Genomic DNA, 25,801 nt, shown 5'->3' on the forward strand with positions numbered 1-25,801 from the left:
CTTGGCTCAGCTGGGAGTCCAGTAAGGAGGCATGGCCATAGCCATATGGCCATAAAATAAGTGACTGGAAAGAAGGAGAGAGAAAAAGAAATTAGATCTGATTTTGTGGGAATTAAAAAAAATATGTATAAGGATTTAATTTGAATTAACAATTAAATTTTAAAAAAAACCTTTTCCTATACAAAGTCCCCCAACCCAGAAGTCAGGGACTAGATTACTGGGAGTTTGAGCCTAAATTAAGGATGAAGGAGAAGCAACGGAAGAGGACTAGACTGTGCTTTGCCCAGGAATGGGCTTGGCACTAGCAGTGGTTTAATTTGTAACACCGTGGTAGGGATGTGGAGTGGGACGGGCATAGATTTTGAATGTGCATTGGAAACAAAGGTCTGCCTTTAAAAAAAAAACTTCAATGTGTCTTCATAAAGTCAATACAGAAAAGAACATTAATAGTCACCTTGTCCCATTCCTTCATTTTTTTTAGAACAAAGAAACTGCAAAGGCTAGGTGACTTGCCCAAGGTCTCTTGGACAGACTTGAGATTTGAACATTAGACTTTTGATTCCAAATATATACGATAATTTAAGGTGGGAGAGAATGCCAACAAATAGGGGGATAAGGAAAGGCTTCCTGCAAAGGAGGCATATGAACTAAGACTTGAAAGAAGAGAGGGATTCTGAGAGGTGGAGGTAGGCAGAGAGTGGATTTTAGACATAAGAGACATTCCATGGACATGGATAGTTTGAATAAAATGTAGAGTACGTGAAGACAGTAATGCAAGACAAGCCTGGAAAGGCAGTCTGCAGTCAAACTGTGATGGGCTTTTATCCTAGATATCATAGGGATGTTTTATCCTAGATATCATAGGGAGCCATTGAAGGTCCCTGAGCAGGGTAGTGGCATGGTCAGATTTGTGGTTTAAGAAGATTATTTTGACAGCCATTGGTAAGTTAGATTGAAAAGTGGAGAGACTAAAAGCTGAGAGTCCATTCAGGAGGCTGTTGGCTCTTAACATGGCAAATACCAACAACTCTAGCTAAATGAAGAGGTTCTATCATTTACATTCCCTGTGGCTTTTCTTTCAACCTGCCCAACTTACTCTCTCACGAATCAATCAATAAGCATTTATATTAAGTACCTGTTATATATCAAGTGCCAAGCTAGGTGAGACAAAGACAAAAATGAAACCATCTTTGACAATACTGTATTTTTCTTATCAAGGTCACTAAACAGCTTGGCAACTGAGTGGTGCTGAAGTCATCCAGTTCACTGCTCATTATTGTTCTAAAAATCACACCCCAAATGAAAGCACTGAGTTATCTCTAGGAATAGTAGTGACTTTGGTCATAAGCTTGGGGAAGGCTCCCAGGCACACCTCCCTCCCCATAGGGTAAATTGAAATCATGTATCTTATGCAGTCCTGATAACTGTGTAGAAGGCCATATGCAGATGGCAAGAATCCAGTGTCATGAAGAACCACTCGGCTTTCTCCCTCCAGTGAATAACTTGGTCTGTCTTCCTGCTATCTTGATGCACGTGACTGGGCTTATCTGTCACACTTGTCAATGTAATGTGAAGAGTGTGTGTACATGGCCCACGCTTCCCTGGTTTTTGCTTTGGTATTCAGGTGAAGAAATTCTCTGAGAGTGTGTTTCTGTCTCTCAGCCAAGAGAGAATTGCTGAGAAATATGAAATTTCAAATAACTAAAACTTTCTGACTTTTGCATTTACCAGTAGACTTCGAAGGATTCTCATCCATAATTAGATCCAAACTTCAGTGTTTAAAATACAGAAACAGAGTAAATCAGATCTTAGTGCAGCCTGAATTTTTATTGTATATTGTCATTTTGCTGGGTTAGAGTTTGGAGTTGTCTTGGGAAAGAATTATGAGTTTAAATGCTCAATACTTATAAAGCTGTCATATCCTGAATTGCCCAATGGCAAAATTCTGTCTCTTCAGTTGATCTTCTCATCACCCAAATGAATTGTCAAGGTTAGGTTCATCATGTTGTAACAACAAGTGACATTTTTATAGGTTTTATAGTTTGCAAAGGGAAGTTACATGTGTCCAGTCCAATCCCTTCCCTTCCTCTTCTCTCCTCTCTTCTCCCGTCTTGTCCTCTCCTCTCCTCCTCTCCCCTCCCTTTCTCTCCCCACCTTCCCCTTCCCTTCCCTCTTTCTCTCTCCACTCATTCATTCAGGAAGTGAACAAGCATTTATTAAAATCTTACTGTGTGTCAGACACTGTGCTAGGCTTTGGGGGATACAAATACAAAACCAAACGTCTATTAAGAAGCTTACCTTTCCGTTTCCTCTCTCCCCTTCTTTTCCTTTGTTTCTCTTTGTATACATACATACATGCACATTCATAGTCTTTGTTCATACTTCTCCTACAATCTATCCCATTCTGACTTATTTGGGTATATGTTTTACCTCTTCTGTTAGACTGTAATCTCCTTGAAGGCAGAGGGTGAAGTTTTGTCTAAGCTTTCTTTCCCTACAACACCCAGCCTGTTGTCTTTCTTGGTAGTAAATAGTCAATATATGTGTGTTGAACTAAGTCGAATGGAATACCAGGTATGACAATAAGGTAAGGGAAATTATTCCATAAGCCCCACCTAAACATTAATATCATGACTTCATAGTTACAACTCATATCCACATCCATATCCCCACTACAAGAGAGGCTGTGTATAAGCATACCTGAATGAAGTTTTTCTCCGTACTTGAGCAGAAACTCATCTGCTAATTTAGTGACAGGCCAACTAACTCATGGACCTTGTTATATGTTCATGTAAGTGCATAATGATAGAGATCTTTCCATACTGAAGTTTGTCTTAGAAGTGTCCTAGGTCACTACTTTCTAACTTTAAGAAAAACAAAGCATCTCTGTGGTGTTTCTACAACTTCAACACAAGATAAAAGAGGCAAAGCTGGGAAGGACAATTAGCAAATTCAAATGTTAAAGTTGGCTAAATAATCCTTTATTACTTATTTATGGATGTAGCATTTGAAGACCTGGCTAAACTAATCTCCTGGATGCAAAATTCAGTAGTGTAAAATTCAAATATACTTGTGGAAATTTAAGCATATTTACATTTAAACAGCATCTCTTCCTTATCTTAATAGAGGTAGGAAATCTAACCTGAAATAAACAACCAAATAGCTTTGACAAGTAAAGAACATGAATCCATGAATTTGCTAGCTTTTTTTTTTCCTAGGGTATTAGCTTGTGTTTGGTGAAGTTTGTATAATCGAGAGATGTGGCTAAGGGAACTTTACCTTTAGGAAATGCCTTTCCCTATGCAAACAAAATAAACACAAATTCCAGATGTCTTTTTGAAATTCTTAGCTTTTGTCCATTATTAATAGATTTTGGGGGCCTTGATACTGCCCTGCTATCTAAAAATGTAACCCTTTTCTATGAATCATTCTAGGGATTTTCTACCCCTACTCACTCCCCCCACTCCCATAGCAATACTTCACATTAACCTATAAGGAGATAAGACTATTATACAGCTTTTACCAAAAAGAAAAAAAGAAGTAGGAAACAATACTGTTGTAAATATATAGCATTTTCATTACATTGTTGGTTAAATAGGCTTTTGTGGGTTAGCTTCTAATCCCAGCCTGTGTTTACAACTTTGTTTCTATGATAAAACACAGAAATGAGTTCCACATGCGATAGAAATGAAATATATCTTTACCTTCCCACCTCCCAAACTGTTCTGCAATGGAAAGAGCCTTGGCTCTGGGATGAGAGGTCTTAGATTCAAATCCTACCTCTTACATACCACTCCATCATTGGACATTTTCACTATCTCCCATTCCTGGAATACTATCCTATAGGAAGCCTTCCCCAAGCTCTCTTAATTCCAGTGCCTTTCCCCTATTAATTATTTCCTATTTATCCTATGTATAGCTTACTTGGTATATATTTGTTTGCATGTTGTCTCCCCCTCTCCCCCCATTAGTCTGAAAGATCCTTGAGGTTAGGGACTGTATTTTGCCTTTTTTTGTATCCCCAGCTCTTAGCACAATGCCTGACGCATAATAGGTGTTTAGTAAATGTTTATTGAATTGAATTGAACTATGCCTCCTCTTCTCTGCCAACTCCTTGAAAATAGGAACCACTGTCTTTTAGCTTCCTTCCTTCCTTCCTTTCTTTTTCTTCTTTCCTTCCTTCCTTCCTTTCTTTCTTTTTCTCCCTTTCTCTCTCTCTCTCTTTCTCTCTCTTTTTCTCTTTCTTTCTCTTTCTTTCTCTTTCTCTCTCTCTCTCTTTCTCTTTCTCTTTCTTTCTTTCTTTCTTTCTTTCTTTCTTTCTTTCTTTCTTTCTTTCTTTCTTTCTTTCTTTCTTTCTCTCTTTCCCCATCACTTAGCACAGTGCCTGACATATAGCAGATGCTTAATAAAGGATTATTGACTGACTAACTTAGATACTTTCATGACCTTAAAGAAGTCACTTCTCCTCCATGGGCTTTAGTTTTCTCATCTGGAAAGGGGAATGGAATCAATGTCCTCTGAGGCCATTTCTGACTCTGCACCAATGACCCTATGATCCATCAAGAATTCTGGGAAAGGGAGCTCACCCTTACTCCCACTGCTGGTGAGCTGTTTGCCTATACAGGACATTGATAGCCTTTTGAACTAGAAGGGACCTTAAAGACCCTGTGGTCTAACCCCTTCATTTCACAGATGGGGAAACTGGAGCCCAAACTGGTGAACTGACTTGTCTGAGGTCACACAAGTATTAAGTGACAGTAGGATTCAAACTCGGGACTACAAACCCAATGTTCTTTCTTGGAATCAGGAAGACTTACCTGCTGAGTTCAAATCTGTCCTGAGACACTAGCTATGTGACCCTGGTCAAGGCACTTAATCCTGTTTGCCTCAGCTTCCTCATCTATAAAATGAGCTAGAGAAGAAAAATGGCAAACCACCCTATTAACTGCCAAGAGAACTCCAAATGGGGTCAAATAAGCAAGTGAGCCAAAATAAGGAACACTTCATATTTTTGGAAGATGTTTCATATCTGAGACAGCTGGGTGGCATAGTAGATAGAGTGCTGGGCCTGGAGTCAGGAAGATCTGAGTTCAAATGCAGCCTCAGACACTTTAGCTGTGTGACTCTGGACAAGTCATTTAGTCTTCTGTAAAATGGGGATAATAATAACGCCAACCTCCCAGGGTTATTTTTAGGATTGAATGACATAATACTTGTAAAGCACATTGCAAATCTTAGAACATAAAAATACAATATAAATATATAAATATAATAGAAGGAGAGGAGGGGAGGGGAGAGGAGGGGAGGAAAGGGCTTCACTTGCTTTGGAGTGGTGGGTAAATACCAGGTATTATTATCTCATTTAATCCTTGTGAGAAACTACAAGGCAAAAAAAGTATTAGTGTCTCCATTTTACAAATGAGAAAATTGAGACCTAGATAAACAAGGCCTTGGCTCAGTTCATGCTCCAGTTAGGTGGGTGCAACAGTAGAACCCAAGAAGTGTGTGGTGCAGCACAGAGAGTTCTTGACTTGGAATTAAGAAGTCTTAGGTTTGAATCCTACCGCAGACACTTATTAACTGTGTCTCTTTGGGCAAGTTTTTTACCCTCCCTGAGTCTCAGTTTCCTTATCTGTAAAAAAAAGAGTAATAATGATATCCACCTTCCAGGGCTGTTATGAGGGTCAAATGAAATTCTAAATGTAAAGTGCTTCACTAGTCTTAAAGTGCTATTTGCATGCCATTTGTGATGACGATGATGATGACTCCTTATTCCCAGTCCAGCAGTTTTTCCATTTCCCCATTTTTCAGATGTGAGCTGAAAACATGTACAGATTCATGAAATACATAAGGGGATTTATTGAGTTTTCACATGGGTGTGTGAGAGGCAGAGAGACAGAGACAGAGGGTGCACACATGTAAAAATGTGGGGGATTATTTAAAAACTAGATTCAAGGCAATTCTGTTCCTGGGAATTATTATTTCAGCTCTAGAAAAACATTTCATTATACCTCCATTCACAACTGGGTCTCATTTTTCATGAGCTTTTGGGCTGTATCCAGGGAAAGGACATCACTACTTACAAAGCACTCCACACCATGAGAAATGCTGGCATTTTCACAAAGGCATTTGTCAAGCAGTTTGCATGTTTCACCAGGCTTCGACACTACATTTTTTTCACATCTGTCATGTGTTCTAGCTAACCTATTAAATTTGCCTGTCCTGGAGATGCCAGGCCAAATTCATAGATCTCCCTGACACCTTTGCAGCAGCCAGTCCATGTAGTTTATTTATTATCTTTATAAGCACAGACCACTGCAAAGGTTTTACAAACTTGCCGTTGGGCGAGTCCATTTTTCTTCTTCCTGAAGCTGGTTTATGGGCCACTGTTAAATCCTGGGCAAATCTTAACGTGTAACTTGTGTGTGCTACTGGTCTTTGCCTGTGACCCATCCCCATCCCCACAGAAGGTCCACACTGCCAGGTCGCTAGACGTGGGTCCCATCCGTGACCACCTTCCCTCTTGCCCCATCTACCTGACAAAAGTTGTCATGGAATGTTTTATAGGCAGTAAAGCATATGCCCAGTTACTGGTTGGAACAACCAGCTTGGAAGCCAAGAGAACTAGACTCTAGTTAGAGTTCTGCTACTAATTCACTCTGAGACCCCAATTTTCTCATTTCTAAAATGACTAGATTGCTTGTATCATCTCTTGGATTCAATTTGACAAGCACTGATTAAGCTCCTAATGTGTTCCAGGCTTTTGTTACTTGTTTTGTTTGTTGTTTGTCTTTCATTCTCCAAGATGACCTTGACATCAGGAAGGCGATGTCATGATTTGCAAGGGATATTCCAGGCAGTTACTGTGCTAATTAGCATTTTATAGAACCTACTATGTGCCAGGTACTACGCTAGGTGCTTTACAAATATTATTTCATTTAATCTTCACAACAACCCTCAGTGTTATTACTACCCCATTTTACTGTTAAGGAAATTGAGGCAAACAGAGGTTAAGTCACCTGCCTAGGGTCCTACAGCTAGTAAGTATCTAAGACTGGATTTGAGCCAAGGGCTTCCTGACCCCAGGCTTAGCATTCTATCTACTGTGCTACTGGTTACCTGATACTAAGATGAAACATGAAAGTATCCCTGTCCTTAAGGCAGTTAAATTCTACAGGGGAAAACAAAATATATCCTAATAAGTAAATACAAAATAACTTGAGGAAGTCGGGGTTGTGCTGAAAAGTAGAGAAATCAGGAAAGTTCTTCATGTAGGAAGAGGAACTGGAGATAAGACTTGAAGGGAGCTAGAGATTCCAAACGGTGAGGAGGATCCCAGACAGTCTGAGCAAAAGTATAGAAACAGGCGCTGGAATGTCATGTATGGGAGAAAGCAAGCAAACCAGTTTGTCTTGGAGCACAGAGCACATAAGAGAGAGTAATATGAAATCAGTCTGGAAACAGGTTAGAGCCAGATTGTGAAGGACTTTAAATGCCAGATAGAACTCATATTTTGTCCTAGAGACAATAGGAAGTGACTGAAACTTTTAGAGTAGCATTGTAAAATGAACAGAGCTGTGCTTTTGGAGTGTGGAGGATGGGCTGGAATTGGGGGAGAAGGAGACACTGGCAGCAAGGAGACCAAATTTGCAGTACTTTTTAATTGCTTAGGTAAGGGTTGATTCTGTATGGCCTGAACTTGGGTGGTAACAATTTGAGTGAGAAGAAGGGAAATTAGAAAGACTTGGCAACTGGTTGGATAAATAAGGATGGGTGGGGTGAGTGAAAATGAAGAGTTGGGGGTAACTCTAAGGTTGCCAACCTGGGTGACTGGCAAAGTAGTGCTATTCTTATCGGAAATTGAGGAGTGAGGAGGAGGGACAAGTTTAGAGGGAAAGATAGTGAGTTTTAGCTTGTATATGTTGAGTTTAAGATGCTTCAAGTGAAGATGTCCAACAGGTAGCCTGGTGCTATGGCACTGGAGCCCAGGAGAGCAAGGAGGACTGGTTATATACATTTGGGAGTCATCTGAAAAGAGATAATTAAAGTTGATGAGATCATTAAGAAAGAATGTAGAGATAAAAGAGAAGACTCAGGACAGGGCCCACACATGGGAGGTATTACACGGATGATGTGGATCAAAGGAGAGAAAGGAAATGGAGAAAGATGAACTAGCTAGTTAAGAGGAAAACCAGGAGAGAGTTGAGGACCTGATGAGGAAGAGGAGGTCAATGTGCTACAGAGAGGCCAAGAAGGATGATAAGAGAAGTCTCTTGTAGTTCTACAAATTTCTGACCTTACTACTCCAGGATCTACCTCTCTATTTCCTTGTAATTTTGACTAGTTCTGGAGTCTCTTTCTTAAAAATGAGCTTTTCTTTTTCTATCCAACCAACTGAGGTACTATGGGAAATCAGCTCCCTGAGCTTGCTAAAAAGAATCCTTGCTTTCTATAGACTCACCTGTTCATTTATCTTCATTTTTCTTTATTCATGCCAAAAAGAGGACATTAGGCTCAACCCCAGTCTTGACAGCTACAAAATCATTAATAGCACCGAAGACTCCCAGTCTTTTCTAATCAGAGCACCTATTATCCTGATTAATTCAAATGCTATGATGAAGTAGGATTCAAAAGTATTTGACAAATGTGATTTCCTTGATTCCTAATCCTCTTGTTGAGTGCAGATGTCTTTAAACACAATGGCTTTCAGATGGCTTTGTGATGCATTAAAGATTTTTCAAGAGAATGTTCCAGTCCAGAACACCTTCTCTCATCCATGTCCCACAGAGAGCAGGAAGACTTCTTAGCATATGAAATCCCTACCCCAGTGATAGTGCACACACGTGCAGTGACAGGAAGGCAAAGTGTCTGTTTTCCTCAGCATTAATGGAGTCCTGCGTGTTTTTCAAATACTTTACAAGGAAGAGACATCTGGGGCATCTCCAGTCATCCTGATCTATTTCTTGCCACTCAACCCAGATGGCTCTGGAGGAGAAAGTGAGGCTAGTGATTTTGCACTTAAATCCAATTCATTTGCAAGTCCTAACACAGCCTTCCTGATGTCACAGGTCCTCTTTGTGAACAAAGGACAAACAACAAAGAAGAGAAACTAGGATAGTAGAAAACTGCTATGACCCCATAAACTAAGAAGGAGACACAGGAAGTCTTAAATTTTAACCCAAACACTCCACAGGTAACCTGGGAGAGTTCATTTCATCAGTGCTCAACGCCTTCATTTTTCTATCTGTAAAACAAGAATTATTTCCTGCTTATAAGATAGCCTATTTAGTGATTGGATATTGGGCATTTATCCTATTGGAGATTTCCCATTGGTTGTATCTGTGTTTTTAAACTGGGCCTGTGATTTCATTGGTATGAGCTGTTGTCAGTGAAGACACTCCTACCAATGCAGACCTGCACTTAACATGAAATTTATAGTCCGAGAGAGCTGCCTGGGGGCATTGACTTGCTGCCAGTATGTGTCAGAGGTGGGATTTGAATCCAGGTCTATCTGACTCTGGAGGCAACTAGGTAGCACAGTGGATAGAGCATTGGGCCTAGAGTCAGGAAGACCCTGAGTTCAAATCCTGTACCAGACACGTCATAGCTGTGTGACTTTGAGCAAGTCACATGACCTCTGTTTGCTTTAATCAACTGATGAAGGAAATACTCCAGTATCTTTGCCAAGAAAACCCCATGGACGGTATTGGCATGCCAAGAGTCGGACCCAACTTAACAACTACCTGACTTTAAAACCAGCTTTTTATCCACTGGAGAGCTTAAATTCTACAGAGGAAAACAACATGCCTCTTGTTAAGTACATACAAAATATATACGAAGTAAATTAAAAATAATTTTGAGTGCATGCTTTAGTTCCAAAATAAACCTTATTACCTCTCCTCCCCATCCTTCCTTCTTTTCAACTTCCTTATTTCTGTCTAGGGAATCCCAACCCAGTCACCTAAGTTTTCAACCTCATAGTCATCCTTAACTCTTCACTCCCCATCATCCCCATATGCCCAATCAGTTGCCAAGTCTTTTGCTTCTACAACATTTCTTAAATCCATCCCCTTCTCTCCAGTCACATGGGAACTCCCCCCCACTTCAGGTCCTCATCACCCGTCACCTGAATTATTGCAACAGACTCCTAATTGGTTTCCCTGCCTCAAGTTTCTCCCCTCTAATCGATCTTCCAGACAACCACCAAAGTGATATTCCTAAAGCAGAGTTTTCACCATGGCACCTTGCTTGAAAAGTTCCAGTGGCCCCTGTTGCCACTAAGAAAATACAAACTCTATTTGGCTTTGAAAGCCTTTCACGATCTAGCTCCAGCCTTCCTTTCTATCCATATTTCATTCCATTATTCCCCTTCAAATACCTAATGTGTGGTAGCAGTATGAGCTAGAGGGAAAGAGGGTGTGTGTGTTTTGGAGTGGAATTCATGGTACATTGTGAAGGTAAAAGAGACTCATATTAGCAGCTGGTTGGGTAGGAAAGAGTTGGATTGGTGGTGGTAAGGAAAGAGATGAGTCATCGATAACTCAGAAGTTTACAGTCTGGTTGACTCAGAAAATAAAGGTGCCATTAACATTGTATAAGGGCTGGGCTACTGCCTGTCTCTCCTCCCTTCTATACGGGTTCTGTCTCATCCATCTTTCAAGCCTCCTCTCATCCTGTGCTCTAGTCATACCCCATCTGGGGGGGTATGACAAATTCAAATATGGCCCCAGATATTTACTAGCTATGTGAACCTAACCAAGTCACTCAGCCTCTGTCTGCCTCAGGTTTCTCAAATATAAAATGGGGATAATAACAGCACCTACTTCTCAGGGTGGGTTTGAGGATCAAAGGGTATAATAATTGTAAAGGGCTCAGCACAGTACCTAGCACATAGTAGGCACTTAGTAAGTCCTTCCTTCCTTCTCTCCTTCCTTCCTTCTCTCCTTCCTTCCTTCCCTTCTTCCTTCCTTCCTTTCTTCCCTTCTTCCTTCTTTTTCTTTTCTCTTTCCTTCCATCCTCCCTCACTCCCTTCCTTCTTTCCTTCCTTCTTTCCTCCTTCCTTCTCTTCTTCCTTCCTTCCTTTCTTCCCTTCTTCCTTCTTTTTCTTTTCTCTTTCCTTCCATTCTCCCTCACTCCTTTCCTTCCTTCTTTCCTTCCTTCGTCTCTTCCTTCCTTCCTTCTTCCTTCCTCTCTTCCTTCCTTCCTTCCATTCTCCCTTCCACCTTTTGTTGCATACAAGTTTCAATCTAATCAAGCTAATGTTGCCTCACGCTGCTCCTCAATGAATGAATCCATTAACAAGCATTTATTCAGTGCTTTTTTTGAGCCAGACAGTGCCACGAGGTGGTGCTTGAGCTAAGCTTTGAAGGAAACTCAGGATACTGAATCTGACCAGATGGATTGACAATGTTTATTGAATAAAGGACTCTAGGGGGAAAGAGAGGGGAGTCAGGGACATCACCTATGATGAGGCTATTTCAGTAACCCAGGCACAACGCGAGGAGGGCCTAGGCTGGGATAGTGGCAAAAGGAAAAAAAGGGAGAGTTATAGGGGTGTAGTGGAAAGAAGTCAGAGTTGAGAGAAATGGAGTTTAGCCTTGGTATTGCCACTAACCAGCTTATAACCTTGGGCAAAACACTTCATCTCTCAGTTAATCAACAAACATTCATAATAATAATAATAATCACTGATTTATATAGCACTTTAGTGTTTGCAAAGCACTCTTAGTACATTCTCTCATTTGACCCACGCAACAATCTTAAGATATAGGTGCTATTAGAATCCCCTTTTTACAGATGAAGAAACCAAAGTCAAGAGTGGTTTCGTGGCTTGCCCAGAGTCACATAGCCAGGAATATGCTGAACTGGGACTCAAATTCAGGTTTTTCTCCTTCCAAGTTAATCACTGGATCCACTATGCCACCTAGCTAGTATTAAGGATCTACTCTCTGCTAGGTGCTATGGTAGACACTGGAGATGAGGGGTAGGGACTGGATTTCAGTGGTACAGGGAACTCTCGAGTGAAGAAACTTCCCTTATCGATATAGCTCAGGACCTTTCCTGTAACTTAGAATCTTAGAGAATTGCCCAAAGCATTGAGTTTAAGTGACTTGCTCAGGCACTGGGAAAATGAGGGCAAAAATGTAGTAGTCCCTGCCTTACTTGGGCTTAGGCACCATTGTAAAAGACAAAATATGTACATATAATTAAACTGCTTAAAACTTAAAAAATAAACTTAAGACTAAAACTTAAAAATTAGAAGCCTAAAACTGCATTAAGACTTTTGGGATACCCTATATAAGAATACAAGATTGAGTGGAGAGAAGGAAAAGGCACTAGCAACTGGGAAGATAAGGAAAGGTCTCTCGTAGGAGGTGGTACTTGGGCTTAGTTTAAAGGAAATTAAGGGTTCTAAGATGTAGAGATGGGGAGAGAGTTTGAGCTGAGCTTGGGTTCCCCATCTGTAAAAGGAAGAGTTGAACTAGATATTCTCTACGGTCGCTTCTATTTATAAATGCGATGACCTTCACGAGGCAGTGTAGTACAGTGCAAGAGAGTTTGGATTTGATTATGCTTCTTTGGAGATCTCTGGGGATGCTGGGGCCACTTTTTCATTTCCTGCTCTCGTATTCTGCAACATCTTTTGTGGAAATTCTCCACGTGTCTCTGTTCTCCCTCCCTGGCCAGCTCTAGCCCTCTACATACCAACCGTGTCCTTAAAGCTGGTAGACTTATTCATTATAAACCAATTAGTACCGACAGGAATCAGGAGGGTTGAGCCAATATGCATCTTTGGCAGTGCAAGGTTTGGTTCTCCTTTTTGTTCTGTCTTGTTGTGATATAAAGATGGGCTCTCCAATTTCCTAGACAGGGTGATACTTGTCATGGGTGATAAACCCCATGTAAGGGGGTTTACATAGATGTTGAAGATTCATCCTTCTGCAGAGACCAAGAATAAAGACATAAATGTACCACCATTCTGTAGTGTCGTTATCGCTTTGATTTAAAGCCAGTGTGGGCTGAAGTGATCTTAAATCATCCTGCCCTCACAGTATTAAAAAAGTCACATTTTCAGTGTTTATCTTAGCACTTCTTAGCAGATTAACAAGTAGATTGTTCATCAAGGGGCGCAGCTCATGGACAGACTAGGATTAAAAAGGATATTGAGCAGAAAGGGGCAGCTAGGTGGCGCTGCAGTGGATAGAGTGCCTAGCCTCAAACACTTACTAGCTGTGTGACCCTGGCCAAGTCACTTAACCCAGTTTGCCTCAGTTTCCTCATCTGCAAAATGAGCTGGAGAAGGAAATGGCAAACCACTCCAATATCTTTGCCAAGAAAACCCAAAATGGGGTCACAAAGAGTCAGACATGACTTAGCAGAAAGGTTATTTTAAACTCCAAGGATATCAGTTGGTACAGGAAAAATAATCTTTCAACCCCTGTTTCTTCCTTCTCCCATTTTAGGGGCTAGAGAGAGCAGAAAGTTTGGTCTCTAGATGGGATCTAAGGCTGGCAGGGGACATAGGGACCTTCTAGTCCAATCTCATTTTACTGAAGAGGAAACTGAGTCTCAGGGATGTTAAGACCACACAGATAAGTGTCAGAGGTGGTATTTGGATTCAGATCCAGTGACGCCAGAGCCAATGTGATGTCAGACACCTTCCTCTCTGTTCAGTCCCTCTGCAGTGGGCTCGGTAGGGATAGAAGAGCCAACCAACTTACAGCCTTTCCCTCGCCCAGCCAAGAGAACGTGTCTCTCTTCTCCATCCCATCACCTTCCCTACCTCCACCCCCAACCCAGCATGTACACGGGTACACACAGATACGCACACATGCACACACATATAACACATACACATGCACACATACACACACAGGGACACACACATACACACATATACATGTACATATACACACTGAGACATAAACACACATGCATGCTCACATACACACATATGCACACACATATACACCGAGACACACACCATATGCACACACATACACACATGTATACACACACACACACACACACACACACCTTTCTTGATATCCTGATTCAGTTAGGAAAATTCTTTTCCCCTTCTCCCAGACTAAAGCCCAGGGCTAGACTAGATAGTAGCCATCAGTGTCCCTGAGTGGTAGACCCTGGGTCCATTTTCTAATAGCGTCTTGTGTTTTTCCTCTATTTGCTCTTCCCCACTTAGCCTCGAGTCCTTCTCCAGATGGACAAGATGCAGCTCGACCTACCAGCAAGAATCCCTCCACCTGGACTGTGGAAGATGTAGTCTGGTTTGTGAAAGATGCTGACCCTCAGGCCTTAGGACCTCACGTGGAGCTCTTCAGAAAACATGTATGTAGATGTGGTGGACCCTGGGGAAGGGGACAAGGGATTGAGAGGGGGGCGGGTCTGAGATAAACATGCAGATGGCACTGACTTGTTAAGGTGGACCAAATGAACAGTGCCTCACTCCTCTCTATCAGACTGAAATGGATCCCTGAAATCTATCCATAGGTCTCTCGGGGTTCATATCTAGCCAGTAAACCCGAAGTTAAGGAGGCAGCCTTCAGCCATCAAAATATACCTTCCTCGGGGCAGAGGAGGGAGAGGTAGAGGTTGAGGGAAAGGGTGAGGGAGAGCGAGAAGGAGAGGCAGAGGGAGAGGGAGAGACTGCTCACAGGTTGTGTTTGTCTTTGTTTCCTATATAATGAAAAGAAATGCATAAGTATAGCGAAAGAGCACTTGCCTACACTCTGTTACTAAGGAAGAGAATGGAGTTTTCTTCAGAGGACCAGAGTACAAATCTTGTCTCTGGTTCTTATTACCTGTATGATCTTGGAGAAGTCACTTAATCTCTGAAGGCCTCAGTTTTCTTCAGCTGTAAAATGAGGTAGCTGGACTAGAAGACCTATAAATTCCCTTCTGGCTCTAGATCTAAGATCCTAAAACCACTTCTGTTATTTCTACTTTGGAAAAAGCATTTCACTTGCCCCATATGTTATCTGATTTTGACATTTACTAGGTAGGCCAGTTTAGGGGTTGTTGTTTTTTTCCCTAAGTGAAGTGGTAGCTGGTCTATCCAATATATTGCTAATTTGAAGACTCACCAATCAAGAGGAAGTTATAGGAGATTTCCTAGAAAATGTGACCCTTCCTGCTCCCAACATTGGGGGGCCCACTCCCACAAAAAGGATCAAGGAAATTCTTAAGGCTCAGGTCTCAATGCTCCCATGGACCATGCATGGGAGGTAAGGTTTTACTGGGGTCTGAAACTTGTGTTGCTGTTTAGCACTTTTGGTCTCTAAGCCCTTGGTGGCCTTATTTATGATTTATTGCTCATGACTATGGGTCAGGATCCTTGACCTCAGATTAAAGATATACCTGGGATAGTCTTTTGAATTCTAAGGCTTAAACAAAACAAATGAGGCACAGTTTTTAAAATGCCCTGAGATTCCCCAAAGCCAGGGGCCGGATTCACACTAAACTATCTTGTTAATCTGCTATGGCATCTCCCAGTATAACAAATTATTTGTTTTTATTCTGTCCCTGGAAACATCTTATTGTAAATAGGTTGATTTAGAAGAGGATTAGAAGGAGGGTCAGAGAATGGGCATTAAGAATGTCTTCATGGCCATTAAGAATGTGACAAGCCCCCTTCCACCCCATGCACTCGCCCTCTAGTTGCTATAGGCAAGGAAAGCTTCCCTATTATGTACCCTGGAAAGGGAAACCTCAGTAGAATGACTGGGCAGCCTGGATGACAACACAATAGTCATATCTGTATATAGAAACAGACATTTCATTGGTGTCTGAGGTGGCACAGACAGGGGTGGCAGTTGGGGGAGAGGGGAAAAGAAAGCTAATTTCTTTATTGACACCTGAATCTTACATGGTTTTCATTTGTAAAATAATCTATAAGTTTTTGCAACTATTAGCTCTATCTCATTCAGAAAGGGTCTGAAGCATATGAATAGAATAAATTACCTCCACATTCTTGCCCTGCCTCCCAAAACCACTTCAGTCTTCTCTATCCTTTCTCTACCAAGATCATTGCCATCCTCAGCTCTGTCATTATAAAGTATCCATGAAGAGCTTGGTTGAGACCGAGGGTCACACCACTGCAGTGTCCAACATCTCAGAGGGCTTGACATCATATGTTTCAGGCCTACCTGCCTTATGCGACCACAAAGCAATGCTATTAATGTTTTCCTTTTAAGGAAATATCCCAGAACTTACTCATCCAAATTAATGCTGTCCCCTTTATTTGGTGGGGGAGAGGGGGTGCAAAGCTTGCCCAGGGTCACAAGCTATTAAGTGTCTGAGGCCAGATTTGAACTCAGGTCCTCCTAACTTCAGGGCTGGTGCTCCACCCACTGTACCATCTAGTTACCTCTTTAGAGCAGTCCCCTTGGGAAGCTAACTACTTAGTCTTGCACTTGCTTATACCTACTTGTCTTTGAATGACTTTTGATTGTAACAAAAAAAAATCTAATTTACTGTCAAATGATTAACCATTGAGGTTTTATATTCATAAAAATGTGTCCCAGCTGACTCAAAAGAAATTCCGAAAACATTCTAAATAATGACACCGTCATTGGAATAAATGTCTAGACTCACAAGAAGATTACTTTGAAGGAGTCAATAATTGTTTATAAGTTTGAGGATGTTTGTTTAAAATCACCCATATTCCTTTATAGTTATACCTCATATTTGGTAGATATGTTCTAGGAAGCATCAGTCCTTTGCAAATCAAAGAATGGTTTAAATGCATGAGAAAAAGCCACTATTTAAAGTAGCAGTTCTTATTTTTTTGTGTCCTGAACCCCAAAGCCAGTGAAGTCTATGGACACCTCTGAATGTTTTTAAATAATTAGAGGAAATGCTGAATTACAGTTAGAGATTAGTGGAATTTCCCCCCCTTTTGCATTTATGGATCCCTGACATCTATCCATAGGTCTCTTGGGGTTCATGGACCCCAAAAGAATCCTATGGAGTCCTTTTATAAAATGAAACATTATACTACAATTTATCTTTTTTTCTGAAACCTGGGTTTTAATTTAAAATCATTTAAAGTAGGGTAAACCTGTAAATTCCACTCCCAAGAGACAAATATGTGAAGGAAAAGTTTAGGCAGGCACTTAATTTAAGGTCTCTATCTAGCTTCAGGATGAATAGAACTCATTTCTCCAGATCACATACTGTGAGTCTTTGTGAGATCCTTCAGTCTCCCATATTCAAAATCTCGATTGCTGATTCTTCCTTCTTCCTCCCTCTCATATCCAATCACTTACCAAGTTCTCCTCTCTTATTTCTGCTGCCACCACCCTAGTATGGGGGGCTCCTTGCCACCTCCCACCTACATATTGGCAGTAGCCTGCTTAACAGGCTTTCTCATCTGCACTCATCTATCCTTAATACTGCTACTAGACTAATCTTTCTTATGCATTGACTTGGCAATGTTAATGTTCTGCTCAAAAGTCTTGAGTGGCTTCTCTTGAATAGAATTTGGATTTTTTTTTTTGCCTGGAATTCAAAGCTTTCCACAATTTGGCACCAACCTACTTAACTAGCTTTTCCCCATAGTGCTCCACCCCCAAATTATTCTAAATTCCAGCCAAACGCATTCTAACCTACCACCTTCCCCCCTCCCCCCGCCACACACACACACACATGTCATATGATTTCCTAACTCCTTAACTTTGCTCATGCTTTTCCTTCTGCCTGCAGTTCTCCCTCTCCCTCTTTATCCATTGGGTTGAGCCTGGTGACTATCTCAGACACTTTCCTTCAGGAATGAGAACTGGAACCAGATCCGCTGTGACTCAGTTCACAGGGCTATGCTCATCTTTTAGCTTTTGTTGTTGTTTGCTCCACTAGGGGACATGCCATGTTGGGGAAAGAGGGGAGTACTAGCAACCAGGTGATAACCTTGTCTACTGACAAGCATCCATAAACACCAACCCCCAAAATAAATTATGATTATGCAGGGACAAAGACAAGCACCCCCACACACACACACAGTGTGGCAGAACATCCCACGAAAACTGCTGGAGAACTTCATGAAAACATTAGTAGCCACCAGCACAATTGGATAAATTAGTTTATCATATCAGCGTGCCATCATCTACCAAATATCAGGGTCTAGAGGCAATGGGGTAAAGGATAGGTCATCTTTTGATTGAGAGTGTGAGGTGGAGGAAGAGAATTTTATTGGAGAATTCTGGGTGAACATCTAGTTCTATCCAGAGAAGGCTTATCTCAGTGGGAGACCCTAGGTTTATTAGGTTGGGACAGGGGTGGGGAACCTACGGCCTTGAGGGCACATGTGGCCTGCTAGGTCCTCAAGTGTGGCCCTTGGATTCGGTCAAAGGACTGCACTTGAGGACCTAGAGGGCCACATGTGGCCACAAGGCCACAGGTTCACCACCCTTGGAAGAGGAAAGGAGGGAGCAGGCAAAGGAAAATTAAAGGGAAGGAGGGGGCAAAGAAAATCTTGACCTGCTCCAGAATTCTGCCTAGGGCTGTCCCCAGATCCCAGGAGAAAGAGAGGCTTGTTACTCTTCTCAAAATTAATGAACAGTAATCATTCCCCTCCTTGAAACCGTATAACTTAAGTCAATGTTGTGTCTCTAGTTCTGGGAAATATACAGTACAGGTATCCAAACTGAGGTGAGGAGAGGCTAAAGAAGCCCAATTGAATTAGACTCATGAATTAAATATATCTCCAGGAATTCCATGTCTTTCTTAGCAAAATGGGATTAACACAAGTACCACTGGTGATTAGCGTATTAACTGTAGCCCTATAATTGCATGCGTTAAACTCCAGTAAGAAGCAGGTGAATAATTTGTGTGTAGTTATTGACAGGACCAGAAGGCACCTGAAACCTCTCACTGGGTGCAATTACCACATTGGCAATCAACTAAAGTTAGTGATGAAAATTTGAAAAATCACAAGAGGCCCAGGGATTGAATGGTACAAGGGGAAAGCAAGCAGCGAAACCTCATACCTGGTTTTGTTCACATATTTTAGGATAGGTTGGATGTCATATCTGAGTAAGGGGACATGGTTTTGGGAACACAACAGAAATAAAATTTCCTGAGTCCTCCCTGAGTAATAGGGATGTTGTTTTCCCCAATTCCTTCAGCAAAGGGACATAGACAATGAGAAGATTAGCCCAGACCCAAAACACACTGCAAGGGAATGCTAGCCAATAGAATGTAAACTCCTTGTGACTAGAGACTTTGCTTTTTTGTCTTTGCATCCTCATCATTTAGAATAGTGCCTGGAACATAGTAGGTGCTTAATAAATTATTATTCAATTGCCTTGTAGGATTTCTTATCTCTCAATTCTCTATCCATTGTGTGACCTTGGTCAAATCATTGAGTCATTCATGAAGGTCAAGAGAGCATAAATGATCATAAGATTTATACCTCAGAAATCATGTAATCCAATGCCTTCATGAGAAACTGCCTCATGTCAGAAACGGGAAGTAACTAGTCCAGGATGACGTAGGCAAGAAGCAGAGGAGGAATTCAAACCCAAGCCCTTCTCCTTTAAATCCAGCCCTCTTTCCATTGGAAAGGACCTCTGGAAACAAGGATATGCACACACACAACATTTAAAGATGAACTTTCTAATACTATCCCAACTGTAGACTTTAGAGATCATCTAATCCAGGTCCCTCCTTTTACACACGAGGAGAACTGAGAGCCAGAAAAGTGAAGTGATTTTCTCAAAGTTACACATGTTGTAAATGGTATTGCCAGGATTTGAACCAGTGTCTTCTGACTCCAAATCCAGCACTCTTTCCAAGCAAGAGGGAGAAAAGAAGTTAAAATAATATGTAGGCATTGAAGAGCCTATACTCTCTAATACCTATGCTTTTTAAGTTTACATTCAGATAACTATAGACTTGAAATTCTTAAGTGACTATACACAACCCTACTGTATGTACACACACATACATACATATATATACATACATAATACATAAACACACATACATACATATATACATACACACAGCACAGATATAGTTATAGCTATCAATATTGATATAGATATAGATGGCAGCTACATGGAGCAGTGGATAGAGCACCAGTCCTAGAATCAGGAAGACCTGAATTCAAATCCACCTTCAGGCACTTAGTAGGTATGTGACTCCAGGCGAGTCATTTAACCTCTATTGCCTCAGTTTCTTCATCTGTAAAATGAGCTGGAGAAGGAAATGATAAACTTCTCCACTATCTTTACCAAGAAAGCTCCAAATGAGGTCACAAAGAGTTGGATGTGACTAAAACAATTGAACAACAAATATATGTGTGTATGTGTGCATACATACATACATACATAGAGAATATGGAATATATTTAGAAAATATATGTATACACATACATACATACATAGAGAGAGAGAATATGGAATATATTTGGAAAACATATGTATACACATACACATCCATCTGTATACACATATGTAAATGTGTGTGTGTTTCTCAGAAAACAGAAAAAAGGACAAAGCAATCCTGAGAGAAATGAAGCCACATATACAGTATAACCCTTGCTTTCAAAATCAGGGTATATTGATTTGTTTTTCTTCAAGTCACCAGAGGTAAAAGATATCACCTTTAAAAGCACCTTTATACCATAGAGCACTAAGTAAATAAATATTAGTCATTACTATTATTAACTAAAGGCTTAAATTTCTAATGTACAAGGTCATTTTTCTAGTGACAGAACTTGGAACTTGACAATTCCTCTACAAACTTAACTTGGAAAAAATAGAAGTGGTTATTTGACAAGGAAAATTCAACTCACCTTCTTAAAAAGTTCGTGTGATTTTAAGTCAACTTTGGCCCTAATATTCACAAGGCTAAGCAATTTGGAAAATGCCCCTCAAGTTACTAAATTGCTCATATCCTTTGATGTAGTGATACCCCTATTAGGCCTACCCTCTATACCTATACCTTTGTACTTCTCTGTGTCTATCTTATTGAAAAAGGAACGATAGATAGATAGATAGATAGATAGATAGATAGATAGATAGATAGATATACATTTATGGTATCTCTTTTCACAATAGCCCCAAACTAAAAACTGAAGATATGCCCACCTATTTAAAATGACTAAACAAATTATGGTTTGCTAATATAATAGAATATTATTGTACCATAAGAAATGAAGGAATAGATAGTTTCAGAGGAAACTGAGAAGAACTCCATGAACCAATGCTGAGTAAAATGAACGGATTTAGAACAATTTAGACAATAATAACTTTATAAAGGAAACATCTTTGAAAGAATTCTTCATCAATACAACGATGAAGCACAAGTCCAGAGGACTGAACAATGAAACAATTCTCTTGCCAGAGACAAGGTGGTCTTAAAATGAGACATACATTTTTCCAAGTAGCCAATGTCAGTATCTTGCCGGACTCTATTTGTTATGAGGGTTTTATTTTTCATGTTTTGTTGTTATTGTTAGATTAAGGGTGGTGCAGTGGGAGGGAGAAATAAGAAGTGTTTATAAAAATAAAATAGAAGTGAAAAGTATTCACAAGTATATGACCATCCTCTCCCAAATATCCACTCTCTCTCTCTGTCTCTGACTCTTTCTCTGTCCTTCTTTGTTTCTGTCTGTCTCTCTCAACTAGGAAATTGATGGCAATGCATTGTTACTGCTAAAGAGTGACATGATGATGAAATACCTGGGCTTGAAACTAGGGCCAGCACTGAAACTTTGCTACCACATCGATAAACTCAAGCAGTCCAAGTTCTGAGACTCTCTAGAGCATAGAAGCCAGATGCTGACATCATGTAAAGGGGTAGGCTTTAAGGTAATTTCCTGCCTTACCAACATACAACTCCAACCACGAAATTATTTTCTTCTTTAAAAAAACTACAAACAAAGACTTTGTTTTTTTAACATTTGTGCATCTTTACCTTTTTTGTTAAAAAATCAAGTATAGTCTTTTAAAGAGGCTGCTTCAAGTTAACAAGTTGCAAAAAAAAGGTACAAAAATCTTAATAATTATTTTTAACTTTCCCAATAAGATTGTCGTTCTTAAAGTAGGCCTTATTTTTGTAACCCCAAAGTGAGAACACTGCATGTGATAGCCCTCTAAGATATCTTGGGGGTTACAAAGAAGAAAGACAACCCTGGCAGACTCTGGAGGATGGGGAATTAATCCCTGGTTTATTGCAAAGTGTTGCCATTCCCAACAGTGCCAACGGTACTGCCCAGTGTTATGTACAACACCTAGGACATTTCCAGTGTTGGTCGGCTTGGTTCAGCTCTCAGAGATATCTCCTGAGAATGACTTCTTTGTCTTGCACTATCTGGAAAACTTGAATTCTTTTGCTTTCCAAAAAAAAAGGGTGAGTGGAGAGGAGAGGGGAGGAGAGAAGAAGAGAGGAAAGGAGAGGAGAGGAGAGGAGAGAGGAGAGAAGAGGGGAGGAGAGAAGAGAAGAGAAGGGAAGAGAAGGGAAGAGAAGAGAAGAGAAGAGAAGAGAAGAGAAGAGAAGAGAAGAGAAGAGAAGAGAAGAGAAGAGAAGAGAAGAGAAGAGGTCGTTTCTTGCTGGCTGAAATACCTTGTTGTCCCACTAGAGGGGAGACTCTTAATGAACTTTGAAGATTTTAACTTCACAATATTGCTCTTATACAATATTGGTGAGAGGGAATAGCTGTTTTCTTGAACTGCGCCTGACCTGTACATTTGACTCATAGCCCAACCAACCCGTCCACAATCAGAACCAGAGAATGAAACAAAGCAAAGAAACCAAAATCCAGAGTGGTGCTGTTTCATGTCCAGTAATTGTTGGCTCACTAGCTGACAACTTTGCTGGCTGACTGACTGACGGACTGTCTATCTGTCTAACTGAATGACTAACCAAGAGGCAAAGAGTCCTCGTGTTTCATGCTCCCTAATTGTTGTTAACTGGCTGACTGTTGGTGTGAGTGACTTTTTTTGTCTGTCTGTCTAATTGAATGACCAGATGATTGATTGTCTATCTGAGTGACCACCTTTCTATCTTTGTGACTAGATGCCTGGATGGCTGACTAGCCAACAGGCTAAGTGAATGATTCTATTTTATGGTCACTAATTATTATTAACTAACTAGGGGACAACCTGGCTGACTGAAACAGCCAAGTGCCAACAATAGGACTTTTATCATATTGAGATACTTCTTTGAAAAATCAGATTGAACTTGATAAAGTATTCCATTTTTGGTGCCATTTCTAGAGGGATCTTCTTATATCTATCACACAAAAAAAGTCTCAGAATAGAGTAAACCACAGATGGTCAACTGGAAAATATGAAAAGTCTGAACCAAGTTCTGGACCTAGAAAGCACTGACCTAGAAACATCCTTGCGGGACTGTAGTTGTAACTGTGGCTAATTTCATTAGTCTTTAACACATACACAGACATGGTGTTTAGGGTTGGATTCAATTTACAAATAAGTTTTCCCTCCCCACCATGAAGGAATACAAAAAAAATTGATTATCTACTACTTTCACAGCTGTGTCCAACAGGAGAGTGATATAGTCTATAATTTAATAGGACAAGAGGGGTTGAATGCTTTTTTCCCTCCCTTCTGTCTCTTGGTTTCCTCCCATTGAGTTGGAAAGCTGGAATCCTTCAGAAAGGTGATTTGATTTTTTTCTAAGTGAATCACACTCTTTCTCAAAGTATCCAGAGCAGTAGAGGAGTCTATGACATGGCAAGTTTTGTGCTTTTCCTAGCAGTTTTAGAACGAGAGCAAACCCAAGTAGCAAATTGGCTGCCTATAATTGAGGCAAGATTTCTTTGAACACCATTAAAAAAAAACTCAACTCCAGGAAAACCCCCCTATGGATGAGGGAATCTTGGAGAAATTGGCTTCATGGGTAAATATCTGAAATAACTGCACACCATGACATCCTTTTTCACTGAAGACTGACTTGGAAATGGGGAATGGAAAAGGAAGGTGGAAAACTTTTTAGAAACTTGCTTCAATGAGTCTCATGAGTTTTCCAGTTGTAAAAAATGACGCAAAGCTCAGATTTTACAAGTGGATCCCATTTTGCCTCGGCGACTGTTGACTTTTACCAGAGATGAAAAAAATCTTTTTAAACAGGACTGGGACAGAGAAATAAAGGTTTTGATGGACTCTCCCTGACAGGTTTGGTAAATCCAAATAATTATGGCTGTATATGAAATTGATTCATTTCCCTATAATGCCTCTGTACATCGTCAAAGCAGTTCAGTGTATATCATTGTTGTGTTCGTCCTTCATTTTCAAAAAGGACCATGACATCAGGGAAATGATGACATGACTTGCAGTTGACTTTGATTTGAGTAGGTAGGGCTGTGCAAGGTCACCAGCCTCACTTTCTCCTCCTGAGTCATCTGGGTCCTGCGGCCAGATATTCATCAGGACGACTGGAGGTGGCCCAGAACGCACTGGGAGACCCTGGCCCTTTCAGGCTAAGGTCTTTTCAGGTTAAGCACTCTATACATAAATGCCAGATAATTCCAAGACAATCTAGTTTCTTATAATGTCATTGTCTTGATAGCACTCTGATCTTTTGATTCCTTTTTCCACAAGCATATACCTCATTTCATACCTTTCAATTTATATCCTCTTGATATCCCTCCACATTGTCTCTTGATGTCTTCCCTCCCGTGATTTCTCCCCACCTTTCTCCATTCCCCACATACACCTGCAAACCAGTTTCCAAAAAAAATAATAGTCCAAAACTCTTGTGAAATAGCACCCATACCAGTTTATCAGGGGAAGGATGCTTTTGCTTGTCTCCGGTTTCAAAGAAAATCGAACCCACTGTCCTACTGAATCCCACACACAGCCAGAGGTGCCACCTTACTTTGGACCCACAAACTACCAAAGCTAGGATATTTAATGTTTGACTTTTCATCCTTTCATTGCTTATCAAACGGATGCTGCCCTACTGTATGTGAGACCAACCCAAGAACAAACTCCTTCCAGCCTGCTTTTGCACTGGAATTCAATCAGGAGGCCAAATTATTGTAGCAAGATTGCAATTATAATTAATTCTCCCCCCTCTCAAAAGTCTTGTCAAACCAGGCAGCTAAATAGCTCTGCCGTGTAAAACATGTCAGGCTATTTCCACTGAACAAGCTTTTATAGAGTCAGACCGCAGATGTCATTCTCTTCCAAATGAGTGCCTGTGTGGAGGCCTCACGCTTGTACAAATTAGGTTGCTTGGTATTTCATTCCATAGCCTTTGCTTCAGATTGTAGCCAATAAAGACATATTTTTGCATCATTTATAACAGGTGTATATGTGCGTGTGAGTGTGTGACTGGGTATGTACATGAGTTCTGAACCAATGGCATGAATCTGTTATATATTTTAAGGGAATCAAGAGATGTTTCTATTGCCTTGGGCATTTTAAATATTTAATAAGTGTGAATGTTCTTTTCTATAAAGATTTTAGGTAAAGTCTGTGAGTTTTTCCCTCCCATTTCTGTTTCTCCTGCAACTCTTGTTGAAACAGACTTAGGAAGTAGCATTCAATATACAAGATGTCCTTAAAGTCTGGACACATAGGTAAAATGCATGTTTTGAAATGTTTGGAATATTAACAGACCTTAGCCCCCTTGACTTCTTTTTCTGGGGTATGCTAAAGGAGAAGGTGTACTCAGTGAAAATCACAGATGCATCACACTTGATTAAACGCATGAAGAGTGAATGTGCTAAAATTGACAGCAATGTGGAGTTATTGCATGAAGTTCACATGCATCTTGCAAAGCTCATCAACCTTTGCATCACAAATGATGG

General features: G+C 40.6%; 1 protein-coding gene across 1 annotated transcript in view; it reads left to right on the top strand.

Moving 5' to 3' along the window:
* Window positions 1-21,776, top strand: part of SCML4 (Scm polycomb group protein like 4) — an 84,552-nt gene extending 62,776 nt beyond the window's left edge. The window contains exons 6-7 of the mRNA XM_036769233.1: window positions 14,204-14,349; window positions 21,651-21,776. Coding sequence (XP_036625128.1) covers window positions 14,204-14,349; window positions 21,651-21,776 — 272 coding nt within the window. The remainder of the gene's footprint in view (window positions 1-14,203; window positions 14,350-21,650) is intronic.
* Window positions 21,777-25,801: the final 4,025 nt, after the last annotated feature.

This window comes from Trichosurus vulpecula, chromosome 7 (genome assembly GCF_011100635.1).
Source record: "Trichosurus vulpecula isolate mTriVul1 chromosome 7, mTriVul1.pri, whole genome shotgun sequence".
Lineage (NCBI taxonomy): Eukaryota > Metazoa > Chordata > Mammalia > Diprotodontia > Phalangeridae > Trichosurus > Trichosurus vulpecula.